The sequence below is a fragment of the Xiphias gladius genome, chromosome 10 (assembly GCF_016859285.1).
Source record: "Xiphias gladius isolate SHS-SW01 ecotype Sanya breed wild chromosome 10, ASM1685928v1, whole genome shotgun sequence".
NCBI classification, from domain to species: Eukaryota; Metazoa; Chordata; class Actinopteri; order Istiophoriformes; family Xiphiidae; genus Xiphias; species Xiphias gladius.
In genome coordinates, this window is record NC_053409.1 from 11,674,273 (window position 1) to 11,695,134 (window position 20,862).

Sequence of the window (20,862 nt, forward strand, 5' to 3'; positions counted from 1 at the left end):
ATTACCTAAAAATCCCTCCCTGACCCCCACATTGTCCTTGGCCCTCATTTTTGCAACGCTTGGCCCCCTTTTTTTCCCCCTCACTAACGACATCACTCCTGACTCCCCCCCCTCGTCAACACCCGTACCTGACCCGAACACTCACCCTGCTTCCCCCCTTCCAAAACAGCAGCCAGCAGACACTGAACAGGGCCGCCGCACCTCCTTGGAGAAGTTCACCCGCAGTGTGGTAAGTCATTTGGAGCTGGGGCTGTTCATATCACAAATCACGCTGGCTGGCTGGCTGGCTCACTATCACTACCAGTTGCTTTTGCAGTTATAACCATATTACACTCTATTGTGCCTTTCACACCTGTAATAGGATGTGTACGTTTGAGTAAGATAACATGTTAATCATATGAATGGTTGCAGCTTAGCATTTTGGATAATATCCACTTGTTGGTAGAGATTCTGTGCGATTTATAAAGTACTTCGACTTTCAGCATCTCAGTCTAGTAATATGTTTTTTGTTTTAATTGACCCTCTAGGGCAAGTCTTTGACGGGAAAGCGCCTGACAGGTCTGATGCAATCATCCTGACACAGCCTGTGCTGGAGGGGCGCAGCTGGACCCCGTTGGAGGGGTGACCGCCACACATGGGCCGGGGCAGGGGCACGGACAGTGGAGCTGGGCCGGACAGGGCCTCTGCGGAGGCTCTCAGACACTGCTCCGAGGACTGCGGCCATACTGGTCGTGCAGCCCTGTGCCTGCTGGGGTGGACAGCCTAAATGGAACCACTGAGGAAAAGACAATGCTGACAAGGGGCACCTCAGCCGACACACCACATGGCATGCAGCATACAGTACAAGCAAATCCAGACTAGGGCTGCCCTCTGTTCATCACTTGGTTGACAAACTGGTTGTTAGGCTCTTTGTCGACTAAGCTGATTAGTTTATATTGTTTTCATTTTGTTTTATATACATGTTTATTGGATATTAAAAGCAACAATATTCTTTGATAAAAACTGCATTTAAAAGCTATTTGCCACAACACTTGCAATGAATTGACTATTGCTTTATTTGTCCTCAAAGAGATGGGGCCAGTCCCAACTCAGACATACCTGCTTAAATAAAAGGTTCAAGAGGCACATCAACACAGACATAAATCTATTTTACATATGTCTCTCTACTCGCAAGGCAGCCAGCAATAAATAAAGCGTAAGACCACTTTTTTCTCTTTTTTTTTAGAAATATATCCAACCTCTTTTTATAACTTTGAAATTTCTATTATATCTGTTTCTTATAATAGATAATACATGACAGTTAAATAGTGAACATAGTTTTGGCAGTACTCAAGAATACAATGTTGGTTTTTCACATAAGTTATATTAAATTACATCTACAAATTTGATTTTTGAAGGTATAATGTTTCATGCTTCATTACATTCCAGAATCTGGCATAAGGGCTTAATGTAGCACCCACACTGCACCGTTGCATGTTTCATCCAAATGTCTTTGTTGAGGATTAATGTTTCGTCTCCACAACAGCGCTTTGTACTGAGACTTATGACAAAGATGACTTTATTCCAGTTGGCAAATTGGTCCACTACTTTAACAACGTACAGGCTTCAAGATCCAAAATTTTCAGGCTGCACAGTCAAATTAATCAATTTCAAATGTCTGCATGAATAACTGAGATGCTTAAAAACGTGGCCCACATGGTTGCGTGAATCACAGAGATTTGAGGTTTACTTTAGCTCTAGTGAGCACAGTCACATGTGAAATAGCATCCACATGCTTTTTGGGCTCCCACTGTAGTGTCATTTTTAAGGTTTCCAGTGCCATGGGTCCATCTAGTGGTGGTTAAACCACAGGACCAGCAACAGAGTGTTATGAGACTGTATTCTGCTGTGTTCACATTATAGTGAAGGATATCGTGATGTCAAAAACTAGCTGTTCTCCAATCACGTGGATATTACAAGGCCTGCGGCCCAATATGGGATCATTTCTGTTATGTTGTTTTTGTACTGCATGATTATCCCATCTGTTGTTTTCTGAAAACAATGAGAGCTATCCATTTTTGTTTGGCAAAATGAATGCCATGACTCCCCATCTCATAGTGTCATGTGTTTTAATGACTAAGGGGAAAATGGTGCATGTTTTTGGACCATAATGGAGCGTTAACTGAGGAGAAGATGATTTGACTCTCCAAAGACAGCGCACAGATGGGGAAAAGCCCTGAACTGGGGCAACAATCCTCAGTGAATGGACATCAAAGCCCTGAAATGCAACTGGGAGCAATATCTGACCCGTCATGGGCGCTGCACACTGAACATTTAAGCCTCTCCACTCCGCTGTGGCTCCAACCTTCTTCTACAGACAGAAAGTGCTCGGACTAAAGTGATTTCAACCTCACAACTCCCCCATGAGGCCAGTGACTGAGACAGTGACAGACTACACCGCTGAATGAGTGAATCATCTGTTCTTTTCTATTAGAGTCGTTGCAATGCACTGTACAGGTCATATTAATAATTATCATTATTATCATAAACCAGTAACCTCTTGATTATAAGGTAGAAAGAAATGCTTAACTCGAATCAATGTACCAAATGTTATTCTCAGCACAAACACAATGACACTATGTACGGAGTGCATTGTAGATGTAAACTGGCTAAATTTCATTATCCAAAAGCACACTTTATTATGATATGGGCACATTACTATGCATGTAACATATTCAGGGTATTTTGTGCTTTTAGTTTCTCAATCAGCAAGATAACTACTGGCACTCTAAAACACTCAAGCAACTGCTATCTATTCATGGGTACCAAATAATAAAAACTCTGGACCTGTCTGCTCTGTGCCACTGTCTTCTTGATGTTTTTGCTCTGCTCCATTACGAAACACTGGAATACAAAGGTGCCTCCTCTTTGCGGCGAGACCTATCGAAAATTTTGAGCTGGTGATAGCACTAGAGCAAAAGTTAAGGGGTTATTTGAATTTAACTTGAGGGGGGGTTGGTATCCTTGTTGCATACATCTAAATATCTGCCCCAAATTTCAAGGCAATCCATCCAATAGTTGTTGAAATATGTCAATCTGGACCAAAGTCATGGACTAACCAACAGACTGACAGTCATCCCCAGAGCCATGCCACTAGCTCGGCTAAAAAGCAAATAAAACGGCATCATTTCAGCCATCAGCTTTGGATTTGAAAATATAAACTCATAACAGAAATCTTGCCATACAAACTGGTATCATGGAGCTTGAAAGACATGGGCATTTACCAGGCAGGTAGGTTCTAATGAAAAGGTGATTTGAAATTGCATTATGAGAAATGTAGGATCTAGAAGTTTAGAAGATTTGACCCATACTAGGGACTAAAGGTCAGGATATCTTGGCCTGTGAAGCTTCAATTTTGATAATTGTGTTATTTAATTTGTCTGTTGTGAAGGTCCCTACATTATGGAAGTGCAATGCTGAAAAGCTGGAGCACCCCCTTATATTTTTTTGAAACCCAAGGCTGCCCAGTAAATGGACCAATGAAAAGTGAACCTACAGTGCTTCACAACTAATCCCATTATGAAATTGTTGTTTTGACCTTTACAAGTTTGTGTAGAAGTAAATGTTCCCTTTTTAGACACCTCATTTCTTTCACCCGTTTAAATGCCATTGTACTGCTTCTCTGTGATGAAGTGACTGGTCACATTTGATGGGATCCGTGTGAAACCTGCTCTCAAAATGCTATCAAATTATTCTCCTAAGTTCCCTTCAGACCTTACTACTTTATGCCTGCAGTTAACATTCAGATCCCATATATTGCCAGTAGTAAATGTCCGTCTGCAGGCAGACTCTGCCGCTCTGACTTGACTTCCACAGACTTACTTTGGATTTCTCAAGCAACGCCTACCAATCAATATGAGCTTCTCTTTTGTCATCCTTTTCTCATTTAGAGTCCTTAGCTGCCATCACTCTCACTAACTCGAGTGGTGTTTTTCCTCTCTGCTCAGACAGTCCGAGGGTCACTTCAACCTATTGATCGAGTCTAGGATTCTTCTGCTTATCAGCTGCCTTTTCAAGATGACCTGTGGCCGTTTTCAGAAAAAAATAAAAATAAATAAATAAATAAATAAATAACGCATCGAGCATTACCATTCATTCTTTATTTTTTTCTTTATTTTTTTCAGAACAATAAAAATAGTTTAACAAACAAAGACTTCTTCATTCTCTCAATTTCGACTTGTATTTACAGCTGAAGACGAAACAAACGCCCAGTCATGTCCATTTCATCTCCTCTTGGCTCTGTTCCCTCCCCGATCCTCCCTCTCCACCCCTGGCAGGCTTGACAAGAGAGTACCAGGGCCTATTGCTGTGTCTTTGACGAGGTATACAGGCTATTCGATGATTGATGACACGTTATTTTAAGCAGACACCACTGACTTTTGCATTTAGGAGCTTCTCCTTTTGTTCAGAAATGCACCACACTAGGCCTGTTCGTATACGGTAGGTAACATTTAGCAGGTTATGATTGATGACACATGCTTTCACTTATTGGTGTGAGTTTAGAAGTTAAGAGACACAATTTTACTGTGGAAACACCACCTGACTGATACGAGAGAAGGAGGAGGAGACCAGATAAGTCTCAGATCAACTGTTTGCCCAGATGAGATAAACTGCTATGTGGAGGGTCCCTGAGGGAAGTGAAGAAAGTTGGTTTGAATGCACAAGCAAGTCATACCAGACACGTAGGATTAATGGTTAGCTTAAAAAACGGAGCGGCTATTATTACATTGCAGCGATACTGAATAATAACATGAAAGGACGTGGACCTCTTACACAGCATGTGCAACCTCTGGACCTAAAAGGCATTTTAATACAGTACTTCAAGCACCTCCCTAAATGTCATCAAGCAATTAGGCCATCTAAAGCACTCCACACAAATGTCACAGATAACTTCAATTTTACAGTTTTAACTTCTCACCATGTATGTGGATCTCAGTGGAATTCAAAAGCATCTGAGATTAATCTCACTCTTGTCAAAATCTACCAAGGCTGTAGAATTTAAACAGCAAGTGGATGGCGAGTGTGTAACCAGGTAAAAATCAGCACAGACCTGACAAAGCTGAAGCTTGTTATTGCGATGATTTCCTATAGCATTAGACTGCAGCGTCCCAAATCCCTCCTGGGAGTTGATTATAATGGGATCTTTGTGTGGCGTTATTGTCCCTCTTCGCCAACTGAATACAATCACATGAATCAGGGCTGAGTGGCTGAACAATCAACAGCAGAGGAAATGAAAGATGCCTGAGTAGTTGTGGCTATTGTGCACCTGATCAGGACAGAGGTATCAATACAGTCTGAACAAACCCAAGAAGTCATACTAATTAAACTTTAAAGAGTTCAAAACATAGAAATATTATACAACAGAGACAAGATGCCAAAAAAAAGAGCTAAATTACTGCAACCCATTATAGATGAGAGAGGCAGAAGAGATAGAGCAAAAACAGACAAAGGGACAGAAGCAGAAAACCTTTGCGTCCATGTCAGAGTATTAATACAGTAGTCCAGAGGTCTGCATGTAATAGTGGTGGATTTGAGCACCATCTCTATGGCTGGGGGGGGTCAGGGGGGTCACTGGTCCAATCAGGTTGGAGGGTCATGGCTGTCAGAGCTGGTTTCCAGTGGGGAACGGCAGGCTGGCACAGTGATGAGGATAATGACGTCTTAGTGTCACATCGGATCACACAGCAGACACACAGTCACAGAGCAGGAGTGGGCAGGCTGGGCCGCGGGGGCCCCAAATGCACCCGTTGGGCACAAACAGTCCAAAGGCCTGGCCTTTAGTGTTCCCATAGTTCAGTGGAGCTCCAGCACAGTGCAGAAAGGATGAAATGAAGCTGGATCTACTCACATATCAAATGTTCAGAAGGGATCGATAAGAAATCGTCAAGGGAGCAGTTGCTTCAATTAAGCCACATGGCCTGTAGAAGTGGTGGATGTCTATTCATCCGTTACTGTCAGTTATTATAGGCCCAAATCAGGAGCAACATGAAGGTTCATTAGTTTTTGAGGGTTAATTCCTCTTCTTCAATGGTCACCCCCACCTCTGGGCCAATGTGGTGAATGCTCCTATACAACACAGACAATACTGGTTAGACTCACACACAGTAGGTCTGAACAAGACTAAGAGTCTACATCCACACTAGCAGCTCCGTGAGGCTGTACTCAGGCCCGCAGTGCTTTCAGATAAATGCTAATGTTAGCATGCTAAAATGCTCACAATAAAAATACTAACATGCTGACGTTTTGCAGGTATACTGTTCATCATGTCCACCCACTTAGTTTAGCATGTAAGCATGCTAACAATTACCAATGAGCACTAAATACACACTATTCCACTATCTGCTTATTTTTTGACACAACACATAATGGAGCAATCAGTTCTTTGTTGATCCACGACCTATAAAAATGTCTCAGGTTCCTGGATGAGAGAAGAACCTGTTGCTTACCTTTCATTTTTTTTAAGTCCAACGTAACTGTAAAGACCACATTTATAGACTTCTTGATCCAAACGTTTCCAGTGGCCTGGGGCAGTCCTTTCATTGGTTCCTTCATTTTCTTACAAGTTTAATCCAAAGCTAGGGCAGAAGACGAGGCCTTCATGGTAACAGCCACTACTGATTCAAAAAAAATCCAGTAGCTCAAGTATGGGTCTGCAATGACATTCAGTCAACCCCCAAAAGTATCATTCATGCTTTTAAAATTTTCAATTGTTCAATTTTGTAATTTCTCCAGTGTTTTTTTGTTCATCATATATATCCTCCTTCTGCTCCAGTGAGGGGGGGGAAAAACAAAACAAAAAAACCAAAAAAAAACCACTCCAAAAATGTCTTCTGTTTTGCATGGAGGCCAAGTCACTTGCCAACAAACACTGACAGTCGTTCATTGCCTTAAAAGTTAATATATATATATATATATTTATATATAAAAAAAGGTGTTCATAAATTATTCAACAATGTTCAGTAGATAAAATACCACTTGCATTTCTGTCCTGAAATTATCACTTTGTGCTTTCTGCAAACAAAAAAACATTGAAAAAGAAGCAGCAAATTTTTGCCAGAGGTTAATCCATATATAAAAAAAACATTGTCTCTTTAAATCTAAAAGGTTTGCTTTATCTGTGTCGGTTGGATATCCCGTTGCTGTTTGTGGCGGGCTCTTCCAGCTCGTCGTCCTCAAAGCCGTGAAAGGTGGAAGTGTCGCTCTCCGAGGTGGTGCCGAACAACTCCTCGGCTCCGGTAAAAGTCCCATCTTCCTTCTCCTCTCCGCACTCGGCTGGGACACAGGACAGAGTCGGTGAGCGGGTGAACCGATAACAGGCACATGACACCATGAAGTTACAGGAAGTCAAATCACATCAAATCATAATACACGGCGAGAACATCTATTTCTTCCAAATCATCCTCTGTGAAAACACACTTTGGAATCAGTTTGAATAGAAAAAAAGTTATATATTATACTTCGGTGCATATGAACTCACTTGTAAATTGGCAGGCTGAGCAGGGAGACCCAGATTTACCCATCTTCTTGTTTGAGCCCTGGCATTTATTACAGTAGTTGTTGGGAATGCTGGTCCCACCTGGACCCTTTGGACCTGTGAGGACATTCCAGAAAAAAAACATTTTTTTAGGGATTGGTACCAAAACAAAGAAAAAACTTTTTCTAGTACCCTACTTTATGATTGGTAAACTTTTCACTTTCTGCATACATCATTTTTCTATTTTGTTTTAATTCATTTATCAACCAACCCCATCAGCCATACAAAGCTGGTGGTCGAGTCATTAAGACCCATACCATACAGATATGAGAAACTTCATTTTCTACGCTTAACCTGTATTATGGAATTGAAACATTATTTGTGTGGATATAGATTTGTGTTTAAATAGAGGATGTCTTTTATTCTGACTTTTTTCCTTTGTTCTTCTGGTTTGTGCTTGTTGTATTCCTGGTTATGTGGACATGTTTTTGGTGTCAGGCTTGATTGCTTTGATTTGTAAAACTCGTCCTGGTTAGTATAATGCCACGGTACATGGGATGGATGGTGAGAGATGGGAAAGATTCCAATGTCAACTCAAGACAGTTGTATGATGACCAAGTCGGTTGAGTGAGGGTTAAAAATAAGTACTGACAATATAACACCGTGTACATTAAATATGGGTTTAATCACCTTGACTTAATCAGCAGACTTTGGCTGATGTGAGGTGTCCATGTTGTCTTGATCTTCAGGCACTTCAGCATTATGAAGTGCCAGATATATATCAGATCTTTTAGAAAAGTCAGTTTCCCGCTGTTATTACAACTTGGATGTTGACGTCCTCACTACTTACAAGTCGGACTCTTGTAATTATGATAACTCCAATATGACATGTTGTCTCTTATGCTTTAGGACGGCAGTTCGCAGACACACTGATCTTCATAAGATGAAGTAAATGCACCCGAGTTAAGAATGCGCAGAATTCACGTTTTGTGTCTGTAATATACTAAAGGCAAATGTCAAAAAATAAACTTAAAAAAATAAAACTACAATTACAAAAAGCAGAAACAAGTAAAAAAAATTATTTAAGACTAAAAATATGCTGAGGCATTCACTGCCAGCTTTTTGTACATGATATTTTGTATCTATTAAGCAAACCAAACACTATGAGAGATTACAGGAGCAGGAGTCAGACTTCTTACGTTTGTATCTGTCAGTCAGTGGTGCAGAGGCGGATCTGGACGCCACCGTGTTCCTCTCTCCAGCTCTGTCCTCCTCTGCCAAGTGGGAATGGGTGTAGTGGTAGCTTAGTCCCGTACGGTTCCTGTAGCGCTTTGCACAGACTGCAACAAACAATAAGCAGATGTTCAGTCCCACTACTGTGGCTGCATTTCATCTTCTAAATATAACTTTGGCAATACGACATTTCTAAATGCAGATTTTTTTTTCTTCCTTTTCTGACCACTTTTTTAGGATAAACGCTTCAATATCCTTTGATTGTAATAGGACCTTCACAGAGTTACAAGTCATACACCCACCCAGTGTTATAAAGTTATAAAGCAACATAACTAATAAACTCTGAGCAGTTTTTGTGTTTTGCCGTGCAGGGTGACAGTCTCATCATAAATAGGAAAACTAAATAGGCCTCATGGAATTGAATAGAGGTAACTATTCAAGTTTTGAGTCAAAAAAGGAAAAACATTAAGCATTTTAGGATCTGATTACAATAGTCAGTCAAATAAAACACAAACCCAGACAACATAATAACTGTGTCTCAGTTTCACAGCACCAAGGGCAATCTTCTGCTTGAGAGAAGTAAGATAATATAGGGGCTGGATCAATAATCACAGCACTTGCAACACTACCGCTCAACAATCTATCAAAAATAAATATCCGAAAAAAAACACTATGGCCCAAAAGAGTCAACAAATTAAGGTACCTGAGGTCGAAGATTTTGAGTTCTGCTTTTGTTTGTATCTGTCTGAATCAGAAAAGACAGAGCAAAGAAGAGGGGAAAACAGTATGAGCATGAGTATGTGTTGTTCAAAAAGAGTCGCAACAGTAAGAGTAAAATCCACACCCCCCACCTGGATTTTCCACATGCAACTTGCATGTACAGGAATACTTGAGACTACAGTAACACTAGTTCACCTGCTTTTATCCTGTGGTTTCATCTGTAAAAACTGTGCTGCTGATTGAGTTACACTGCTTTTTGTCAACAATCGCCCCGATGGTCGTTTAGGAATATTCTTGATATGTGGATATTTTAGAGATATACAGTATAAAACTAATAAGCACAAAGAGGACAAGTCACACTGTGGGCCTCATCTACAGTGTAACAAGTCCTTGAACAGAAATGAGCAAAAACGCTTAAGTACTGATCTTGAACTTGTAACACTTTAAGTGTTTTCCTTCTCCATATCCACTAATAAGAAATAATAAATTATGTCAAAGACACATAAAGGAAATTAGAATTTATGTACAGTAATATAGTGTACAATGTACGTTTTTCCCCCATATATATTACAGTACACGTTATAGATTATGTACACAATATATCATGTGTACTTTTGTCAAGAGTTAATGAACAAAACTCATGGTAATTTATTTATTTATTTATTTTAGGGACTGTACACAGCATACTTAACTTAAGAAACTTATGAAAAAAGGCTCAATAAATGTCAGAGATATCCACAGACTATCCAGAAACTGCATCACATTGTACACTCACCAGTTGAAAGGATATGTCAGTAAAAGAAAAAAAAAAAACCTGGATGTTTCACAATTGATCTGTGTCACTTACTGTCACAGACATATGGCTTGTCGTCATCCAGATCTGTCCTCCTGCGACCTGAACCCCGACCCTGAGGAAAAAAAATACCCCATTAACTCTACCTACCTTCCAAAATGTACATACGAGTTTCATCATCGTTTTTATGTTTTATATTTTTTTTATATTTATATTAAACAATGCCTTTGCCACTCCTTCAGCAAAACAAATCACACCGAGTTAAATGTGATTTGATGTGATTTAAAAAGACAAAGAAGAAACAAAACAAAACTGTTTTTGTTTTTTAAAGAGACTGGCTGACAAGGTAGATATCATGAACTTATAAACTCTCAGCTACTGTGCGGCTGAAGTACATGACAACTGGTGTCCATTTGTCCATCACTTACTCTTCCTTTGCCCCGATGTCTCCTCTTGGGAGTGTCCACCTCGTAGTCGTCATCATCGTTGAAAGCGTCTTCTGCTGCATCGGCCTCCAGAACCCTCTGAGACAGAAAGGGAAAAAGAGAGAGAGAGATGCATGTAATATACTGTAAATATATAATATATACGTATAGATAGAGCTTGGTGTTTTTTTATTGTTCTTTTTTTCTGTTATTGTGTACTTGGTTAAATTGTATTCTAATGCATTGGCAACATTGTTTCTGAAACTTTAGTAAAGCACCTTTGAATTTGAATTTGAGGGAGGGAGAGAGAGGGAGACAGATGGGGGGGGGGGGCATCATTTCAATACTCAGCTCTGATTAAAGCCCAGCTTCCTGAAAAACACTGAGCAGCGACAACAGAGACGAGAGAATAATCTGGGTTTTTTTGACAGATGTAATGTTCTTTCTGCTCCTGTATAATTGTCTATTTGATGTGAAAATGCTTACAGATCATATTTTTTATTGAATTAATTTGTTTAGTACCAGTAGGATGAATTTATAAGTTTGCCTTTAGAGCAGGGTTAAACCATGGTGCTCCAAGCTCTGTCTTCCTGTATTTCCCTTTTGTAAATATCCATGTTTCCACAGGTACTGTATATGCGGTGGAATGTGTGATTTGGAGATATGACTGCTTTGGACTCTGAACAGGACTGAAAAGATCAGCAATGTGTTTGTACTGATAAAACCACTGAATTTAAACTGAAGCTTCATATTATTCTTTTTTTTTTTTTCGCCTCATTACGTGGACTTAACTCCTTATTATTACCATATATAACAGTCAGTAAATGCGAAAGTTGAAGCAGCCCACTTGTCCAAACAGTCAGCTAACGAGCCCTGTAGGTCAGCCGGAAAAACTTGGCAAGTTGCCTTGACAACCAGTTGGGGAGGAACACTTCACTCTCTGTGCCAGGGCCCTCAATCATTTGAGTGATATCACTGAACATTTACATTTTAAACGTTTGGCTGACGAGCTTAACCTGAGGATCACATACACAGTGAGCGTCTGACCGAACCGACCTGGATCTCCAGCAGGCTCTCCTCGTCGTTCTTAGCGTTGTTCCTCTTGTCTAGACCCTCTCCTCGCAGCAGAGCCTCCAGCGTGGTGCTCTGAGTGGGCAAGGTGTCCTTGGACATGAGGCCGCTGTCTGTACAAAGACAAAAACAGGCAACATGTGATGAATCATCAAAATACCAGCTCAGTGTTTATACTATCGTGGCATGCCAACACATGTCTACTGTTCCCTTCAGGTAGATGAGTTCCACCGAGATCCACAGAATCAAAGCAACGGAACCTGTATGTTGCTTATGATCCCAAAGCTGCACTATGTTACAGTCCTCTCACGTGCCGTTTTTCCTCCTGCATCACCATCAAGCACTGTGATTGTGACAAGAATGATCAGCGCTACAATCTTTAACCTATGTCAGCAGCTCTGTAAAAGCATATTTCCATTATGCCTCTTCTCTTCCACTCACACTCAACCTAATAAAAGCATGTGGCAAATTGCTGGAGTATTTGTTTGTTATAGCAGCTGTCATATTTTGTTTTTTTTTCCTGCAACAGAATGTGTCATCACAACTATTTTCACAGCACTATATTACTGGAAAAAAAAACAACAAACAAAAAAAAACAAAGAAAAAAAAAAAACATATGTTTTCATATGTTGTTGTTTTCACTGACATTGGAGGGCTCTCGATAATGCTGCACTATGCAGATATTAGGTTGACTTTGTCCACAGGAATCTCTGAGGTACAATGTAATTAAGTGGCTTATCACTTTAACCTGAAAACATCATGTAGATATCTCCTCCTACAGCGAGCTGAAGATCTAAACAAACAGTGTAGGAGGCGAGCAGGTTTAGAAGACAAAGCAGAACAAACAAAAGCTTTGATAGTCAGTCAGATCCGCACATCTTATTTACAAAATCTCTTCTCCACAGAGAGCTATATGATCATCCAGTTGCTCTGTCGATGTTTGAAAAGAGGACACACTTCAAAGCCCCCCTGACTCCAGCTTTCTAGCAGCCCTTCATCTTACCACTGCGCCCACTAGAAAGACTTTTTCAGAATACTGAACACGAAGTACTGAAGCAACAGAGGAATGCATAGGTAAGAGGCAGATATAAGAGGTAGGCGTGAAATGGGCCCCTCCACCATGTGGCGGCAGCCCCTCACCATTGTGTCTGCACACGTTGACTTTCAACTCTCCGAGACTAGACAGACCCCCCCCCAACCCCCCACCCCCCTCACTCCCAACCCATGGGAGCTGGGGGGATAAAAATAGAGCCGGCAGCAGCCTGCAGCAGGGAGCTGATTCTGCATGCAGTCCCAGTCTCTAGCACACCATCAGTTAGACAGCCTGCCGAGGCAGCGAGACAGACTCTGGCTGCTGCCCTGTGCTGGCCACCTCTGGCCAGCTGCACAACGTGCTCCATATAGGAGACGCCAGTTTAAATCAGGGTATGTTTCCCCTCTGCTGGGCACTGGCAGAAAGCACATACAATCCACTGTTGTTGGAGAAGGGGACGGACGGCAGGGTGGTGGTGGTGGGGTCTTAGTGAGCACCAGCTCAGTGGAAAACAATAGGCTACAATGGGATGTGTTTGGGAAACAAAGGCTTGGTTCATGTGCTATCTCTCCATCTTGCTTTCTCTTTCCAGGCTCTCTATCTCTGTCTTACTTTCTCAACTTCCGAAAAAAAAAAAAATTGTCCTTTCACCATGCAAAGCAGAAATTAAAGCATTATGATAATGGAGATTTCTGTCAGAACACAATGAATTTCGGCCTTTCAGCCTTTTATAGAAACTACTAAAAATTAAAACATGTAACCTAATATTTCTGCGTGACATTTTCTCTTTTGTCATGATCATTCCTTAGGATTGTGTAACATGCCAGTGGCTATGCATGCCTCGGGCACAGAATGGACCAGTTACTTGAGCTCAGGATCACTGGCCACAACACACAAAAAGACTGCTCGGCAATTTATAGGGAGAGCTGGAGAGATGAAAGAGTTGCCCGAGAGAAAGAGACAAAACCGATCAGCAAGGGAGGTGGTAAGTAGAAAATAAGTTAGAGGAAAAAGATAGAGGAGAGGGTAAATGTTTTGAATGAGCTATTTCAAGTGGCAGCCGGAGAAGGCCAAACTTCTTTTAATAATATTTATTAAATACTGTCTGCAGTCACCGAACTCTGTCTCGCTGCTCCCAGCAGTGGTAAATCTAATTACATGTTCTACTTCTCACAAAACAAGTTTACCAGCCAGGGTGAACACAGCCACATTTCATCCTCTGAAAAATGACTGGCAGCCTGTTCTGCTCAGCGCCCAGAGACAGAGTGATGTGCTTTTAGCGAGATTATTCCAGATCATCACCAGTAATCACATGAGCCAAGGAGGTGAGTGGGAGACGGGGGGAGAGATGGCTGAGCGGAAGGAGAAACCGAGAGGAGCAGGAAGCGACGGGCAGGTGGTTTAAGGAAAACAGGCTGCGAGGTCCTACCGAGCTGGAGACCGTAGATGCCCAGGCGGGGATCCGTGGCGTTGTGCAGCCGTCTTTTCTTTCTCCAGCAGCGGGCGGGGTATGTGTACATCTGCCCAGCTGAAACCCCTGTATAATAAAAGTAATACACATGCCAACAACACACTTTCAGCTATTGAAACACATTGATTTAAAAAAAACGTTTAAGGATCTATAGTTTTGCTACTTGTAAATTCTTATTGCAGTTTACACAAAAAAAAACCTGTTATCTGATTTTCATTATTTCCTGACATTTTATTAACTAAACAATTGAATGATTAAGAAATAATAATGAATATAATAATTATCTGCAACCCTAGTCAATAGCTTTAAAGTAATGTACATGCAGACACCATTTTCACAAGCTTAATGGACTAAAAACATTCTTAACTCTTACTAAACATTCTTTGTATGCGTGTATGTGTGTGTGTTTGTTTGCCCACCGGGGCTGCGGTGGTGCCGCTCCATCCAGATGTAGCAGTTGTTCTGGGCCACGCCGGTTTGTGAGTCCAGGAATGGCAGGCGGACGCTGCGTTCAGCACACAGGCGGGCATTGTAGCTGCGGCACTGCTCGATGGCCTCCTTGTAGAACTGGTCGCCCAACCTGCGGGGGTAACGTTAGCGGCAGAGGTCAGTGACACTGAACGATGTCGTCGACACTTGCTCAGTGACTGATGTGGCAGCTGGTTTGAAGAGTTGGTAGAGAACAGACGTTTCACTAAAGATAAGTGTGACTATTTGCAGAATCTCTGATATGGAGATTAGCCTTTTTATCGTGTGTGAAAGCGTTGATAATGGCCTGTTGCTTTACTGGCCACAGATCATTAAACCAGTGGGCTGAGGCAGCTACAAGATGATGGAAAGCAGATCAATACAAGATAAGGAAAGAAGTACCAGTTGCTTCTTTAAAAGTAGAGCAGTTCTGCAAAGATACATTGGAAATTTTCCTCAACCCAAACAATACTGCTAGCGTCTGTTCAAACTTCTACTCAGCACTGACCTCTTTCTAGCTTGCCACCGGGCAGAATTTGTAAAACGAAAAAAATAAACCAAAAAAACATGGAAACCTAGTTACAACAGTGCAATGACTCTCACTGCTGAGGTTAAACATGTTATTACCTCTGTGGGCTCTTTGTCTGAGCTGATTCCACATGGGCTGTGAGCTAGTGACCAAGTAAGATTATTGCAACAACACTGAATCTGAGGGTCTGATATGAAGTCACTCCTCTGACCAGAAAGCAGCAAAGACTCTCGCACTCAAGTTCCACTTTTCTTAGCACCGCTGAGATTTTGGCAGTCCCTCAGGGCTTCAGTGTTAATATTCAGAGTGAAATGGGGGAGGATATTTCACATTCAAGCCCTCAATCGCTGCCACACGCCTGGTATGGTAATTAGCCTACTTAATTAATCTCAGCAGAGTGCCTAGCACAAGGGCAGGTTCTAATTTGACTATATAAAAGATGGGGGTAAATGCTGCATCTCTGAAATCATGGCAAGGTACATTGTATGTGATTTCCACAGTGTGCTGTTATATCACAGGGCCAGCAGGGCAAATAATACTGTAGACAACCGGTCTTTCTACTATGAACATCTCCACATCCGCATAATGAAGTTCCTCCACGTGTTCTCAATTACAACATTAGGAAGACGGCCATTTTGAAGTGAAACTAATGAGCTGTGGGCTGCGAGTCGAGCTCGGAATCTTAAACTAGAGGTGGAGGAGGTGGGAGGCTGATTTGTCAGCGCCTTCCAGATCCTGCTCTCACTCCTTCTCTCTCTCTCTCTCTCTCTCTCTCGGCTTCTCTCCCTCCGTCTATACCCCTACCCCTTCATGAGACAATATCCAGCAGATGAACAGTCGTGTTAGGAATGCTGTCCCGCACAAAGCCCACGGCTCTGCGGTTCAGACAAAGCCACAGTGTGTGAGGATTCTGGGAAAGGGAAGCTTCGTGTCAGTGTGACTGAGAAGAGTAAACAGTCACAGGTACAGAGCGAGTGCAGGGAAGGGTGGAAAGGTGTTTGAAAGAGAAAGATGAGGGAGAGAGAAAAATAAAAACAACAAGACAGGAGGTTCAAAAAAGGCAAGACGGTGAGAACGTAGGTTAAAAGCTAACAAGCCGATCATTACTAATAACTATGGGACTCAGCGTGTTACAATTACACCAAATTAGTGGCTTTATTGCAGTTAATAATCACATCACTACTAGTCTTTGCCTTGTAAAGGTGTCATACAGTGTTACAAAGCCAAGAAAACACCAGTTTCTCAGATGTACCGGCACTCTCTCAGGCTTTAAGATGCAGGAATTTTTACAAGAGGAATAACACAGGGGTACACTCAAAACAGATTGGCCAGATTTCACATCGTTGCCAGTAGCTTGACCAAGAATTTCCCTTAAAAATGAATATTTCGCTGTTAAAAAAATAACTCACAGCTGTGTAATAAAATGTATAAATTGCGTTCCTCGGATCTATACCATATGTGGAAGAGTGTGTTGTGCCCAACAGTAAATCCCCGTCCAACTAACCTGTTTGCCTCACATTCCAACACACAGTGCTGATGGGATGCACTGTGACATATCAGTTTACTAAAAGCAGACCAGCTGACCAACTGTAAATGCTACGTGAAGCCCGCTACGAGTGCATGCTCACCGTGGAGTGCCAAGAAACTACTGAGATTACTCGAGTTGAACAGACCAAGAGAAGATGCTCATCAGTCTCAAGAGAAATGTGCAGGGGTTGGGGGGGAGGGAGATGGGGATGGAAAGAGTGAGAGAGAACAAATGAGCGGTGAAAGTCGTCTGGTGGGTGCCGGCTGTCTGTGCAACAGCACTCTCTCCATCAGAGCACCCGCCGCCCCGAGCAGCAGGTGCACTGGCTTAGGTGAGAGATCTTTCTGACACATGTAATGAGTGACAATCCCCCCCCCCCCTCCCAACCCCACACTCCCACACTCCCTCTCTCTCTCTCTCTCTCTCTCTCTCTCTCTCGTCACGACTTTTCCCCTCCTCTCTGATTTGAGGAGCGAGTTTTTGTTTTTCCACTGTCCCCTGATATCGAGCTGGTTTGAGAAGAACTCCAGTTTATAATTAAACCTGTATAAAGTCCACAAGAGGTAATGTGATCTAGTCTGTCAGAAGATTTGAGGAAAGTTTAACAACAAAAATCAGTAGAATTTTGTGTAGCCAAATACACATTTTCCTGCTTTCCTCTTAATCATGTCGAAGCCCCTCATATTCATCTTGCATCCCCTTAGTTTGTTTACAACCTGTCAGATTGTCTGACTGCTTGTTTCTAACACAGCTGGACTTTCTGTCCTGATTCTTAGAACTGGATTCACAAAAATGACTACTACCAAAAGTGATAGAAATAATCGCAAAACAAAAAAAAAAACATAATAAGACAGAGGTTGTAGTAAACCAGAATTATCTTTTTAAGTCTAGCTCTGCCTAATGGTGACAAAATCCTGGGGACTCAAAGTGAACAATAAACACTCTGATTTCAAGTGTGTCTCAGGGATTAAAAAAGGTGCCTCCGAGGTATGTGCTACACATCCTCAATATCTTCCAGTTGAGTAGAGAAGGTGAGTGGGTGCATGAGGACGAGGAACAAAAGCAAATCTTGTGGCCAGTGGGGCCTCCGCTATCAGCGTGTTCCTGTCAACAGTTCGCCGTGTCACATGGCTGCGTCCGTAATGTGAGCATGTGTCAATGCTTGTTTTGCATATCTAATGACAAACTTTAGTTTGCAGGAGAGCAGCTCACAGAAGGCAAAGTGATCTACAGATACGACCAAACTCCTACGTTTACTTTAAACACAGCCAAGCACTCAGGAGATCTGACTTATTTATTTAATTATTTAAAAAAAAAAAGAAAGAAAAGAGCCTAAAATGATGATCTAGAACCATAACTTCAGTCTCTTCAGCTCTGTACAGGAGGTTTCTCAAATTTGCAGGTGCACTGCTGCTTCACAGGAAGCTACAGCTACCACATAACAAGAGAGGGGGAGGAGGAGGAGGAGGAGGAGGAGGGCATACAGAGTGACTGCATCCTGACAACAACCTCTGATTACACCAATCAGAACAACACACTCTGGTTGAGGGCAGGAGTAAAACCAGACCGTACACCTCCACACTGAAGTGGCAATAAACAGCAGGCCTGACTCACTCGAAGTCTCCCCAACACCAACGATGAGGTAGCAGATGAATGGGGGAAGGACCAGGCCCATGTGGCAGGAAGATGGGTAGAAGGCTCCAGCTGTGGCTAAAATTTTAAATGAGCGGCTTTATGAGCGTCTTTATTAATTAAATAGTCCAGACTCCATTTTAATCAGCAGATTCTGGAGATTACTGTCCTCCCATGCTTAGCCGAGGGACGGACCTCACTCACACAGACGTGCACAGGCTTGCACGCTGCAGCTTCACCTGCCATCACACATCTCCACAACAAAGTCAACCCGGCATTTCGTCTCCCTAAAGTAAATCTTTTTAATACCAAAAAAAAAAAAAAAAAGGTCAAACTGGTCCACGGGAGCGACATCCAATTAGTGTCAAGTGTGACTAATTATAATCTGACAAACTTGTGAAATGAAGTCAGAAACCCGAGACAGAGGCTAATTATAGCAGACTGAAACACTTCATTAAGCACAGCTTATAGCAAGGAGACATTCCACATCAGAATGCTAAAACGTCTCCGAGATGAAACAGCAGCTTGACAGCAGACGCACACTGAAGCTTGCTGGGACACAGGAGAGGGAACAGTCCGACAAGGTAACAACGAAATGTACCCTCCCGATAATGACAGAAAGTACGTGATACATGACGAGCGAACGGAAGGAGCCACACGGAAGCATTATTTATTTAACATTCACACTGAACACTTTCACATCAGCTGCCTCACTGGGCTGTTGGGGTGCCAGCAAGGGGGGGGGGGGGCTTTGATTGTGTCTGGCAATTCCCCGGTGGGTAAAAGCGTGAACCAGAGCACCGCACGAACAGTGCGAGCACGCTCAGTCGACTCATCTCTGAGTAGAGATTCAAGAGAAGTTTAGCATTTAGCTAACAGTCTTTTCCTGAGCAGCGTGCAATGAGTGTGCAGCTGAGTGGGAGTGGGGGGGGGGGGGGGTTGTCTTGCTAAAGGTCGCTTTGACAGGATACACAGCCTCTGTGACGGTGCAGTCATCTGTAGTCACTCATAACATCAAAAAAATGAAAGCAAGTTGTAGGGCCTGCATATTATTTGTTAAATTATTAAGCTAATAACTAATGGCTAACAACTCTGGCTAGTATTTACCAAAGTAGAAAAGTGCAAACCAATCATTAGCAGAAAATGTCAGTGCTCCAAAAACAAAAAAACAAAAAACTGCACAATCAGGTATCAAAAACATCATTGTGCATCCTTTCCTAGGTGTAGTAACAACGGCAGTGGGTGATGTGCATGGTGTCGTTGGTCCACTCCTTGTGCTACAGTCCACGGAGGTGCCAGGGTACCTCCATGGAGGAGCAGATGGTTCTCCTGCCATTGCCCGACACTTCCTCTCTGTCGGAGCATCTCTCTCTGGCAGATGGGCCCAGGATCCTGGACCAAGCTAATCTCCAGCACTCCTCCACTTAAAGGCGCAGTGGAGTGCCTGCTTTACCTTCCACAGTCCTCAAGAGCCACGGTGATCATTATAACCCAACGCCACAGGCTGACCGCCGCCGTCGCGTCCCACTGAATGTGTGCATTTAAAGAAACGCTGAATTATGATCCAGTTTCAACATGAAACGACGGGAAAGCCGGAGGCTACCCGTGCCAAACTTACAGTAATGTGTCTACCAGTGGAACTGGTGAAACAATACAGAAGAACAAAGGAGAAATGGAGAAAAAGGTGGAGCATTTGTTTGAAGTTGAGGGACAGAATTGACTACTGCACGGGCTATTTGAGCACAGGGTGACACTCTATTTCCAACGGCGGACTCAAATTGCTGTCACTTTTGTCGATTTCGCCAGCACGCATGCAAATACAAAATGCCTCCTCCCTTGCTTTACCGGGTCCTGACCACGTCTGCGCTCGGAGGAGCCAAAGTTGACATGTCGACAATTCACGCCAACTACGAACGACTTTCGGAATGCCAGATGATATTCCGCCGCTGTGCCCAACCGAGCACGAAGAAATTCGGCTTTTAAAACCGTTCCGTGCGGCGCAAAGGCACATTGTCGACAGTTTTCAAATAAATTTATAGCCCAGGAAAGACGACACGCTCCCGTGTTGAATGCAAACCCGTACGGAGGAAAAGCTCCTCTGGTACAGTCAAAATGTCAGACAGCCCCAAAGCACATGTTTAAGACTAACTGTTAAAATCATGTGGAATAAAAGAACTATACGAGGCTACTTTGCCATGCAAGAAGTACACAAAATCGATTTGGACAGCTTAACCTGTCATATGCACACGACTGGAAATGACATGCACGAACAGCCAGTTTTAATGTACGAGTTGGCAACAAAGTAATAATTCACAATTTCCTTAATGTCTAAATTACTTACGCTTTTAGTGGATTCTGAATGACAGCCGCCATTTTGATACAATGTAACGCAATATCAGCGTCTTGCAGTTCTGAGGGAAACCTACGGAAATTGACCAATCAGAGC

General features: G+C 42.5%; 2 protein-coding genes across 5 annotated transcripts in view; one reads left to right on the plus strand and one right to left on the minus strand.

The window, feature by feature from the left end:
- Positions 1 to 2,429, plus strand: part of LOC120795702 (regulator of G-protein signaling 6-like) — a 38,766-nt gene extending 36,337 nt beyond the window's left edge. Inside the window, exons 16-17 of one of the 2 annotated variants that reach the window (XM_040137810.1) lie at positions 170 to 229; positions 528 to 2,429. In XM_040137810.1, the coding sequence (XP_039993744.1) occupies positions 170 to 229; positions 528 to 578 (111 nt within the window). In that variant the 3' untranslated portion in view covers positions 579 to 2,429. The remainder of the gene's footprint in view (positions 1 to 169; positions 230 to 527) is intronic. The other variant, XM_040137811.1, reaches the window with a different exon arrangement.
- Positions 2,430 to 4,176: 1,747 nt separating this feature from the next.
- Positions 4,177 to 20,826, minus strand: LOC120795153 (zinc finger protein DPF3-like). 3 transcript variants are annotated; one of them, XR_005708208.1, is made up of 11 exons: positions 20,758 to 20,826; positions 14,679 to 14,839; positions 14,218 to 14,325; positions 11,741 to 11,868; positions 10,688 to 10,783; positions 10,314 to 10,374; positions 9,450 to 9,491; positions 8,713 to 8,853; positions 7,517 to 7,630; positions 6,486 to 7,311; positions 4,177 to 6,105 (listed from the first exon to the last, which is right to left on the minus strand). XR_005708208.1 is itself a non-coding variant. In XM_040136765.1 (10 exons), exons 1-10 carry the CDS (start codon positions 20,787 to 20,789, stop codon positions 7,151 to 7,153), a joined length of 1,044 nt encoding a protein of 347 aa, XP_039992699.1. In that variant the 5' UTR covers positions 20,790 to 20,826; the 3' UTR covers positions 4,177 to 7,150. The 3 variants fall into 3 exon arrangements, 1 of the variants encoding a protein (XP_039992699.1); XR_005708209.1 differs by lacking the exon at positions 9,450 to 9,491; XM_040136765.1 differs by having other exon boundaries at positions 4,177 to 7,311.
- Positions 20,827 to 20,862: the final 36 nt, after the last annotated feature.

Coding starts and splice junctions, on each gene's coding strand:
- LOC120795153 (XM_040136765.1), bottom strand. CDS start 20,789: ATGGCGGCTGTCATTCAGAATCCACTAAAAGC. Junction 10,784..11,740: donor AGAGCCTGCTGGAGATCCAG/GTCGGTTCGGTC, acceptor TTTCTGTCTCAG/AGGGTTCTGGAGGCCGATGC. Junction 7,312..7,516: donor CTCAGCCTGCCAATTTACAA/GTGAGTTCATAT, acceptor CCTGTGTCCCAG/CCGAGTGCGGAGAGGAGAAG.